The sequence below is a fragment of the Ovis aries genome, chromosome 20 (assembly GCF_016772045.2).
Source record: "Ovis aries strain OAR_USU_Benz2616 breed Rambouillet chromosome 20, ARS-UI_Ramb_v3.0, whole genome shotgun sequence".
Classification (NCBI taxonomy): Eukaryota; Metazoa; Chordata; class Mammalia; order Artiodactyla; family Bovidae; genus Ovis; species Ovis aries.
Window position 1 is genome coordinate 4728943 of NC_056073.1, and position 12134 is coordinate 4741076.

Consider the following 12134-nt stretch of genomic DNA (forward strand, 5'->3'; position numbering starts at 1 on the left):
TGTGCCTGGCATGGCGTTCAGAGATCAGCTTGCATCCCTTTTAGACAGGCCACCCCCTTGTTGCTGATGCCTAACTTTCTACCTAACAGATTCAAATTATTTGGTAAAGTTTCTTTACTCTGCCTCCTCAGTTTCTTCATCTTCAAAATTAGGATGATAATAGAACCTACCCCACAGATTGTTGTAAAGTGTAATGTGTTAATGTTAATAAAATGCTTAAAACAGTTTTATTTTTAATATGTTTCATTATGTCATCTGTTTTGTCTCAATTAGGATCAGAAAAGAAGAAATTTACAGTGAATTAAATGTAGTGCTATGTAAAAAAAGAGTTTTGGCTGATTTTAAATTCATATGTACACTCTAGCTATTAGAAATCCTGTTTGTAGGTAATTTTCTGCCCTTACACTTTGGAGGGGGAGACTTGTTCATAGCAGACTACACTATAGCCAGCTGCTGTTTAGACAAAAAAAGTGATTTAATTTATGGAACACAATAGGATATTAAAAATGCAGTCTCTTCCTTATTTAGGGAAAGGTAAATTAATTTCTCCAGGAAAGAACCTCTTTTAGGACCAGTAAAAGTTGCTAAGTCATGTTCAGCTCTTTGCAATACCATGGACAGTCCATGGAATTCTCCATGCCAGAATACTGGAGTGGGTAGCCTTTCGCTTCTCCAGGAATCTTCCCAACCCAGGGGTCAAACCCAAGTCTCCCACATTGTAGGCGGATTCTTTACCAGCTGGGCCACAAGGGAAGCCCTTAGGACCAAGATAATGATATTTAAATAAAACAAAAGTTCATGAGTCATGGGAGATAGTGTTGGTGTAGCCAGGCAGCCTGAGAGCACTGTCTCTCCAAGTTCATGGGATGAAGATGCCTCCAGGCATAGCTTACCTTTTCCTTTTTGCTGGGCTAGGTATCTAAGGTGGAAGTGGGGCTGAGCTTCTTGCTCTCCTAAACCACCTGCTACTCCTCTAGGGAAAATAAACCAGAGATTATTTTTGAGGATAAAGGCAAAGAATTGTGGGTTTCTTTATCATGAGCTTCCTCTCAGACTTGGAACCTGTCTGATGCTGGTACTTAAGTGTCCAACAGCCTTGATTCCCCAAAATCACCCCTCAATGATCATGACTGCCTGCTCTCTTTCTTAATCCTGACCTTTTCTCTGGTTTAGGACCCCAATGTTATAAATTTCCAGCAACGTTGGTAATGACATTTTAATTAATCTCCTATAAATATTCTTGTATCTTAATGCCATTAACAAACTTTGGGAGTTGTTTTTATAGCATGCATCTTTTATCTTCTTTAATGACATTTTAGCAATGAAATATCACTGATGTATGTAAAAAATATTATTGTAGGTTTGTGAGACACTTGGAACACAGTACTTTGCAGTGGATTTTTTGTAACCTGTCCTATGCATGCTAAATTGCTTCAGTCATTTCTCTTTGGACCATCATCTGCCAGGCTTCATTGTCCAATATTATCTGAGATAACAGATTGTAAGAAACCTACCAATGCTGCAAAACTTAGTTCCATCAAATGATATGTCATTACTAAACATGTGCCCTTTCATTAGGTGGCTCTTTAAGAAAGACTTTGGCACCCAGCATGAGACAAGGTGGGATGCAGGCCTCCTCACTGCCATGCCTGCCCCTGGAAGGGTCTTCTTGAGGAAAAAAAATACAAAGAAACTATAAGGGGCTAAAAATAACTATGTGTATGCCAGTTGGGGCAAAATAGAGACAACCAATACAAAAAGATCAAAAACTCAACTGCCACTTCTAAAGAGCCTGGAGCAAAAACAGGGTGTTGAGAGCAAAAGCAGGGTCCTACACATGCCCTCTGCACACAGCACCACCTGAGCCATCCCTCTGGCCTGACCCAGGACCCACTTCTACCCTCAGCTCATATAAGGAGCCAGCTCACTGCCACCCTCTGCTCAGCACCAAGCAAGGGCATCTATTGCTTTTGCTCCCTGCTGCTGTAACAGGGGCCCCAGTAAAGCCTTGTCTGACCTCTGATCAATTTCTCTTGATTAGGGAAGGCCAAGACCCCTGGTGGATAACAAGCATAGACTGTATCAAGCAATACAGCGTTTTATAAAGCCAGATTATGTAATGATATGCCTGACACTTCCTGTCCTGAGTTCAACACTCCTTCACATTCCCAAGAGGAAAAATTCTCTGACCTCTTTTGGTAGGAAGGTTGCTGAAGGCGGAATCATGTTCCTCTCTCAATTACAGAGCCTAAAAACAGGCGGAGGGCTTTAGGAGACTGGATGCTGCTGCACCACCAGTGCAGAGGCCGGGGGCGCGGGGGTGGGTGGGGGGCGATCGGGGAGGTTGCACTCAGTAACCACTAAGAACTAATGAAAGTGCATTAAAAAAAAAAAAAAAAAGAGCACTGCATTTGCTAAAAGGAGGAAAAAACTCTCCTGGGAAGACATTTTAGAAATAATCTTCCTTGTGAAAATGAATTTGTTTTATTTCCTTGACCTCTAAAATTTCATAAACACAGTCCCGCTGTGCCGGCAGCTCCCTGGGCCGCCTTCCGATTTTCCTCTCTTGGCTGTGCTAAATCTCACCGCTGACCTCACCTGGAACTCTGGAGCTTTCTATCACAGAGTCTTAATTCTTGTATGAAGCCTCCTCTGTTCCGGTACTGGATACACACACTAGTAATAACTTCACAACCATCCCTTTAAAAAACATTTTTGGATAACCTTTCCATTTAGGAGCCAGGAATTTGTATAAAACCGCAGAGGTTATATTGCTTTTGAACTAAAGGCTGTTGGTTTGTGGAATTTCCTTTAACTAGAAACACGTATGAGTCTGTGGTTTTAGTGTTTTCCCAGTTTTATAACATCCTGCTTGTTTGTTTTCCAAAGTGAAAGAATTTACCATTAATTTCCATACTTAATAAAGGACTAACATTTTACTTCCTTTTCTGTTTGTTGGTTTCAGTTGAAAGAGACAAAGATTTTTCGCACCAGCGAAGGCATTACAAAGAATTCCGGTTCGATCTTACGCAGATTCCTCAAGGAGAAGCAGTGACGGCTGCAGAATTCCGGATATACAAGGATAGGAGCAACGGCCGGTTTGAAAATGAAACGATTAAGATTAGCATATATCAGATCATCAAGGAATACACAAATAGGTATCAGTGTTTCATTTGACTTCCATCCTAGCAGATGCACGTCACACTGTAGTAAAATCCGTTGAAAACCCGTGCCATGGGTCCAGTCATGCTTGTTTGCACGTGATGGCACCAAGGCATGTATAGACACGTGGAAGACGCGTGTAACTGACTGAAACGTGCCTCGTATATTTCACAGCTTTTCCGTACTCCCGACGCCGTGCCTTATGCTCCCCTGTATGTGTTCTCCAGGCCCGTTTCCTCGTTTCTAAAATGAGAAAACTTCCATGTTAATTCTGCGCATATGGAATGTATGATTAACATTATTTAAATCACTTGTCTTTTAAGTAACAGTGACTTTATTTTTTCCTGGTGTTAAGTGTAAACTGTGTATACTTAAGTGGGTTTTGTATTTGCAGTAAATACGGACAGCTAATCTGTACGTCTTCTGTCTATAAAATGCTTAATTCAAAATGGTACAAAAATGGACAGAGAATCTGAAATACTAAATGTATGAAAACCCCAGCTGATAATTACTGCAGATGAGCTATCAAATATAAGAATTAGAAAGAGACTTTAGTGGTATTTTCAGACCTTCCACCAATATAGAAATTGGTAAACCTGTTATTTATATAAAACCTTTGACAACTGATAAGCACTTTTGTTGGACTGCTCTTACATTTTTTAAAAAATTCTAATTGAGATATGTTGAGGTGGAATTTGTTCTCCATTCATTAAATCTAGATTTCCACTTTGATGAAATAGTATGTCCTTTGTTGACAAGACAAACATTTAGAAAGACACCTGTCATGAACCTGAGGAGGCCTCTCTCTCATTGAATATTTCTAGCTCCTGACATTTGCTTTTTTTTTTTTTTTTGGTGTTAGAGTGTACAGGGTTTTCCAGTGAGTGTTCCATAGAAACTAACTCCTTATAATACTCAGTGAAAGAAGAGAATAAAATGCTCCTGGGGTCAAATGCATTTCAAAAGTCTACTTGTCTGACTGTGTTTTAGGTGCTTCACCATTAATATCAGAATAGTAAAGTCTTGTCAACAAAGAAACCTGTCAATTTAGTTTTACCTGGTCTTCTTCAAAATTACTCAACTACAGAATCTTTTCCTTTGGTTATCCTTAATATCCTATGAAACACTAGCTCAACAGGACACATCTTAATAGAAGCTTATCTCTGTACACTGTTATTTTCTGAGCAGTGATTTCAAAGCAGAAACATCTCTGCTCTTTTCTCAGCTGTAACACATACGAGCTACTTGTTTATGGGTGAGTTTTTTTGTTTGTTTTTAAATCTCAGTCTGGTGGTTCCATTTATAAAAAGATACTAGTTATTTTCTCACTACTTTATTCTTTAAAAAATACTAAATAATGGTGGTATCTTTTAAAATTAAATGATTAGAATTGAAAATAATGATCCAAATACTATTTAATTATATTGCCATAGTTAATAAATCCTTCATATATTTCTCTTTTAACTATGTCTGTTTTGACATTTGGGCTTGTGACACCCTGAAAGAAGGGACAGTGTCATAAGTAATTTTTTATTTTTAGAATCAGAACTATGAATTTGTTTGATATGATTTACAATTTTGAAATTATCATTAGCCATGAATGGGGTACTTCCTCCATGCTGCTGCTGCTGCTGAGTCACGTCAGTCGTGTCCAACTCTGTGCAACCCCATAGATGGCAGCCCACCAGGCTCCCCCATCCCTGGGGTTCTCCAGGCAAGAACACTGGAGTGGGTTGCCATTTCCTTCTCCAATGCATGAAACTGAAAAGTGAAAAGTGAAAGTGAAGTCGCTCAGCGACCCCATGGACTGCAGCTACTTCGTCCATGGACATATCCTAAAATGCTTGAATTATCTTACTTTTTGACTATTCGCAATATATTTTTATGTATGTTAAATCTGTACTTGGTTATTCAACATGCCAAGTATTTTTTACAGGAACTGTTTGTACACCAGGCCCCTATTAATTTGTTTGAATCTAAATATAGACATTTACACTGACCACAATTAAAGGTCCTAACTTTTATTTAGGTCCATTGCTCTATCTGCTCAGGATATTTTTGAATGTCCTCCACTGAACTAGCTATGCTTTGAGCTTGTTTTCATTCTATGTTGTAAGTATGTTAACTACAGTTACATAATTTAAGACATAATAACAACGATGAAAATAAAGGACAAATACACTTGTAATTAGAAAATAATGCTAATATTTATGATTATTTAATAATTATTCATTGATATTTATAGGTTTATTTATGAATGAACATATGCTGAGTTTTATTAATAATACATTTTGAAATATTTATGAGTATTGATGCTTTATCAGATATAATAGTTTTGGAAAATTTCATTTCTCTCCAAAAATGAAACATTTGTCTATTTTGAAACTATGGTATTTCTCTAATTATAACTGGTAAACATGTACTCTGTCTGACTGCTCTATCACTATTCTTGGGTATAATTTGGTTAAGTCTTTACTTATTTTAATATGTGTTTAAATCTACTGTAAGATCCAGAATTTCACTGATATTTTTCCTAACTCTTTGAAAATGATTTCTGAAATCTAAACTACGTGTATCTCCTTGATTGATATTTTCTCACCCTACCATTCCAGACTCTAGAATGGCATAACTTGGATAGGATTCTATTCAATTTAATGAACATTATTTTGAAATATCTAACTCAGTGAATTCAACTGAATATTAATTCAGTTCTACCAAGTTCACATTTTTTAATATTTACTATTAAGTACTGTTGCTGCTTTGTGATTTTGTCCTGTCCAGTTCAGTTCAATTCAGTTGCTCAGTTATGTCCGACTCTTTGTGACCCAAAGGACTGCAGCACTCCAGGCTTCCCTGTCCATCACCAACTCCTGGAGCTTGCTCAAACTCATGTCCATCGAGTTGGTGATGCCATCCAACCATCTCATTCTCAGTCTTCTCCTCCTGCCTTCAATATTTCCCAGCATCAGCATCTTTTCAAATGAGTTAGTTCTTCACATCAGGTGGCCAAAGTATTGGCGTTTCAGCTTCAGCATCAGTCCTTCCAGGGAATATTCAGGACTGATCTCCTTTAGGATGGACTGGTTGGATCTCTTTGCAATCCAAGGGACTCTCAAGAGTCTTCTCCAACACCACAGTTCAAAAGTATCAATTCTTCGGTGCTCAGCTTTCTTTATGGTCCAAATTCACATCCATACATGAAAAACCATAACCTTGACTAGATGGACCTTTGTTGACAAAGTAATGTCTCTGCTTTTTAATAGGCTGTCTAGGTTTGTCATAGCTTTTCTTCCAAGGAGCGTCTTTTAATTTCATGGCTGCAGTCACCATCTGCAGTGATTTTTGGAGCCTAAGAAAATAGTCTGTCACTGTTTCCACTGTTTCCCCATCTACTTGCCATGAAGTGATGGGACTGGGTGCCATGATCTTAGTTTTTTGAATGCTGAGTTTTAAGCCAGCTTTTTCACTCTCTTTCACATTCATCAAGAGGCTTTTTAATTTCTCTTCGCTTTCTGCCATAAGGGTGATGTCATCTGATGTCTGAGGTTATTGATATTTCTCCTGGTAATCTTGATTCCAACTTGTGCATCATCCATCCTGGCATTTCACATGATGTACTCTGCATATAAGTTAAATAAGCAAGGTGACAATATACAGTGTCAACATACTCCTTTCCCAGTTTGGAACAAGTCTATTGTTCCATGTTCAGTTCTATCTGTTGCTTCTTGACCTGCATACAGATTTCTTAGAAGGCAGGTAGGGTGGTCTGGTATTCCCTTCTCTTTAGGAATTTTCCAGTTTGCTGTGATCCACAGTCAAAGGCTTTGGCGTAGTCAATAAAGCATAAGTAGATGCTTTTCTGGAACTCTCTTGCTTTTTCTGTGATCCAGCGGATGTTGGTAATTTAATCTCTGGTTCCTCTGCCTTTTCTTAATCCATCTTGAATATCTGGAAGTTCTTGGTTTTCTCCTGTAGGGTTGTGCTATACTTATTGTCTTCTGTATATTTGCTAATGTGTATGGAATTTGTTCCCTATTTGTTTAAATCACTAAAACATACAAATGTACACGTGCATGCCTGACACTTCAGTTTTATGTATCATTCTCCAGGTGGGAGAATCTCTTGCAAAATGCCTTCCTTATATGTGAAAAAAACATTCATCCGCTGCCAATGGTTCATTAATCCAAAGTGTGCATGTGTGCTAAGTCGCTTCAATTGTGTGCAACTTTGTGCAGCGGCATGGACTGTAGCCCACCAGGCTCTTCTGTCCATGGGATTCTCCAGCCAAGAATACTGGAGCGGGTTGGCATGCCCTTCTCCAGGGGATCTTCCAGACCCTGGGATGGAACCAGTGTCGTATGTCCCCTGCATTGGCAGGAGGGTTCTTTACCTCTAGCGTCACCTGGGAAGCCCTATCCACAGTGCAATAAAATGCAATCCTATGCTGTGCCATTGTCTGTAAATCTAGGACCCCCTTTTTGGACTCCAGTTTCTCTGCCAAAGAAAGACATTTAAGGGCCAGAAGCTGCAGAAAGGCCACATACACCTCGTAGTGTATTTCACGTTTCTATATAGGATTTCAAAGTCATTGTAGATGATGGTGGTGTATAGTAATAAGAGCACAGTCTTCAGAATTCCCATATGGAGAAAATACATCTTGAAGTTTCAGTTTATAAATCTAACCAAAAATAAAAGCAAAAATAAGCATTTCAGAACAATAAAAATATTTCAGATGTTGTTGGAAAGACTGGTGCTTATCACAGTGCTAAGACCAGAGTTGATACTTAATAAGTATATCAACAGCTTTCTAGGATCATCTATTTTACTAGGATTTAGGGAGTTGTGTACAAAGGGTAACAAAAAGTAGGTGGTTACTATAATAACAGTAGCTACCATTTGCTATTATTTATGTCAAGATAAAGTAAGCAAAATGATGATAGTTGATTTTCTTTAAAAAATTACCTGATCCTTGATTCCTATGAAGGAAATTGGTACATTCTTTTTTTTTTTTTTTTTAGTTTTTTATTTTTTAAATTTTAAAATCTTTAATTCTTACATGCGTTCCCAAACATGAACCCCCCTCCCACCTCCCTCCCCATAACATCTCTCTGGGTCATCCCCATGCACCAGCCCCAAGCTTGCTGCATCCTGCGTCAGACATAGACTGGCGATTCAATTCTTACATGATAGTATACATGTTAGACTGTCATTCTCCCAAATCATCCCACCCTCTCCCTCTCCCACATAGTCCAAAAGTCCATTATACACATCTGTGTCTCTTTCCCTGTCTTGCATACAGGGTCGTCATTGCCATCTTCCTAAATTCCATATATATGTGTTAGTATACTGTATTGGTGTTTTTCTTTCTGGCTTACTTCTCTCTGTATAATTGGCTCCAGTTTCATCCATCTCATGAGAACTGATTCAAATGAATTCTTTTAACGGCTGAGTAATACTCCATTGTGTATATGTACCACAGCTTTCTTATCCACTCATCTGCTGATGGACATCTAGGTTGTTTCCATGTCCTGGCTATTATAAACAGTGCTGCGATGAACATTGGGGTACATGTGTCTCTTTCAATTCTGGTTTCCTCGGTGTGTATGCCCAGCAGTGGGATTGCTGGGTCATAAGGTAGTTCTATTTGCAATTTTTTAAGGAATCTCCACACTGTTCTCCATAGTGGCTGTACTAGATTCTTAAGTCTAATAATAAAATGAACACCATCCAGCTTATGAGCAGTTGAAGCTATTTGTGTGCTTGTTCCTGAAAACCCAAGTTTTAAATAAATAATCTAATTGTCCTGTAAAATACAGTCAAAGCGGGTGAGAGACTGCTTATCCATGAATTTATTTTACAGAAATATCAGAGATATAGAAAATTAGACAAAGATTCACATATAAATGTTTATCACAGTATTATTGTTTACCATTGCCTAAGTTGTGAATATTTCAGTTTTATTTTATTTATTTATTTATTTATTTTATTTATTATTATTTTTTTAATTTTTAAATCTTTAATTCTTACATGCGTTCCCAAACATGAACCCCCCCTCCCACCTCCCTCCCCACAACATCTCTCTGGGTCATCCCCATGCACCAGCCCCAAGCATGCTGCACCCTACGTCAGACATGGACTGGCGATTCAATTCTTACATGATAGCATACATGTTAGAATTCCCATTCTCCCAAATCATCCCACCCTCTCCCTCTCCCTCTGAGTCCAAAAGTCCGTTATACACATCTGTGTCTTTTTTCCTGTCTTGCATACAGGGTCGTCATTACCATCTTCCTAAATTCCATATATATGTGTTAGTATACTGTATTGGTGTTTTTCTTTCTGGCTTATTTCACTCTGTATAATTGGCTCCAGTTTCATCCATCTCATCAGAACTGATTCAAATGAATTCTTTTTAACGGCTGAGTAATACTCCATTGTGTATATGTACCACAGCTTTCTTATCCACTCATCTGCTGATGGACATCTAGGTTGTTTCCATGTCCTGGCTATTATAAATAGTGCTGCGATGAACATTGGGGTACATGTGTCTCTTTCAATTCTGGTTTCCTCGGTGTGTATGCCCAGAAGTGGGATTGCTGGGTCATAAGGTAGTTCTATTTGCAATTTTTTAAGGAATCTCCACACTGTTCTCCATAGTGGCTGTACTAGTTTGCATTCCCACCAACAGTGTAGGAGGGTTCCCTTTTCTCTGCACCCTCTCCAGCATTTATTGCTTGCAGATTTTTGGATCGCAGCCATTCTGACTGGTGTCAAGTGGTACCTCATTGTGGTTTTGATTTGCATTTCTCTAATAATGAGTGATGTTGAGCATCTTTTCATGTGTTTGTTAGCCATCCGTATGTCTTCTTTGGAGAAATGTCTATTTAGTTCTTTGGCCCATTTTTTGATTGGGTCGTTTATTTTCTGGAATTGAGCTGCATAAGTTGCTTGTATATTTTTGAGATTAGTTGTTTGTCAGTTGCTTCATTTGCTATTATTTTCTCCCATTCAGAAGGCTGTCTTTTCACCTTGCTTACATTTTCCTTTGTTGTGCAGAAGCTTTTAATTTTAGTTAGATCCCATTTGTTTATTTTTGCTTTTATTTCCAGTATTCTGGGAGGTGGATCATAGAGGATCCTGCTGTGATTTATTTCTGAGAGTGTTTTGCCTATGATCTCCTCTAGGAGTTTTATAGTTTCTGATCTTACATTTAGATCTTTAATCCATTTTGAGTTTATTTTTGTGTACGGTGTTAGAAAGTGATCTAGTTTCATTCTTTTACAAGTGGTTGACCAGTTTTCCCAGCACCACTTGTTAAAGAGATTGTCTTTACTCCATTGTATATTCTTGCCTCCTTTGTCAAAGATAAGGTGTCCATATGTGTGTGGATTTATCTCTGGGCTTTCTATTTTGTTCCATTGATCTATGTGTCTGTCTTTGTGCCAGTACCATACTGTCTTGATGACTGTGGCTTTGTAGTAGAGCCTGAAGTCAGGCAAGTTGATTCCTCCAGTTCCATTCTTCTTTCTCAAGATTGCTTTGGCTATTCGAGGTTTTTTGTATTTCCATACAAATCTTGAAATTATTTGTTCTAGTTCTGTGAAAAATGTGGCTGGTAGCTTGACAGGGATTGCATTGAATTTGTAAATTGCTTTGGGTAGTATACTCATTTTCACTATATTGATTCTTCTGATCCATGAACATGGTATATTTCTCCATCTATTGGTGTCCTCCTTGATTTCTTTCATCAGTGTTTTATAGTTTTCTATATATACGTCTTTAGTTTCTTTAGGTAGATATATTCCTAAGTATTTTATTCTTTTCGTTGCAATGGTGAATGGAATTGTTTCCTTAATTTTTTTTTCTACTTTCTCATTATTCGTGTATAGGAATGCAAGGGATTTCTGTGTGTTGATTTTATATCCTGCAACTTTACTATATTCATTGATGATCTCTAGTAATTTTCTGGTGGAGTCTTTAGGGTTTTCCATGTAGAGATCATGTCATCTGCAAACAGTGAGAGTTTTACTTCTTCTTTTCCAATTTGGATTCCTTTTATTTCTTTTTCTGTTCTGATTGCTGTGGCCAAAACTTCAGAACTATGTTGAATAGTAGCGGTGAAAGTGGACACCCTTGTCTTGTTCCTGACTTTAAGGGAAATGCTTTCAATTTTTCACCATTGAGGATAATGTTTGCTGTGGGTTTGTCATAGATAGCTTTTATTATGTTGAGGTATGTTCCTTCTATTCCTGCTTTCTGGAGAGTTTTTATCATAAATGGATGTTGAATTTTGTCAAAGGCCTTCTCTGCATCTATTGAGATAATCATATGGTTTTTATTTTTCAATTTGTTAATATGGTGAATTACATTGATTGATTTGTGGATATTGAAGAATCCTTGCATCCCTGGGATAAAGCCCACTTGGTCATGGTGTATGATCTTTTTAATGTGTTGTTGGATTCTGATTGCTAGAATTTTGTTGAGGATTTTTGCATCTATGTTCATCAGTGATATTGGCCTGTAGTTTTCTTTTTTTGTGACATCTTTGTCAGGTTTTGGTATTAGGGTGATGGTGGCCTCATAGGATGAGTTTGGAAGTTTACCTTCCTCTGCAATTTTCTGGAAGAGTTTGAGGAGGATAGGTGTTAGCTCTTCTAGAAATTTTTGGTAGAATTCAGCTGTGAAGCCGTCTGGACCTGGGCTTTTGTTTGCTGGAAGATTTCTGATTACAGTTGCAATTTCCGTGCTTGTGATGGGTCTGTTAAGATTTTCTATTTCTTCCTGGTTCAGTTTTGGAAAATTGTACTTTTCTAAGAATTTGTCCATTTCTTCCACGTTGTCCATTTTATTGGCATACAACTGCTGATAGTAGTCTCTTATGATCCTTTGTATTTCTGTGTTGTCTGTTGTGATCTCTCCATTTTCATTTCTAATTGTATTGATTTGACTTTTCTCTCTTTGCTTCTTGATGA

General features: G+C 38.0%; 1 protein-coding gene across 1 annotated transcript in view; it reads left to right on the forward strand.

Moving 5' to 3' along the window:
* BMP5 (bone morphogenetic protein 5) overlaps nucleotides 1-12134 on the forward strand; it is a 143938-nt gene that overhangs the window by 73705 nt on the left and 58099 nt on the right. The window contains exon 2 of the mRNA XM_004018730.6: nucleotides 2966-3158. Within this exon, the coding sequence (XP_004018779.1) occupies nucleotides 2966-3158 (193 nt within the window). The remainder of the gene's footprint in view (nucleotides 1-2965; nucleotides 3159-12134) is intronic.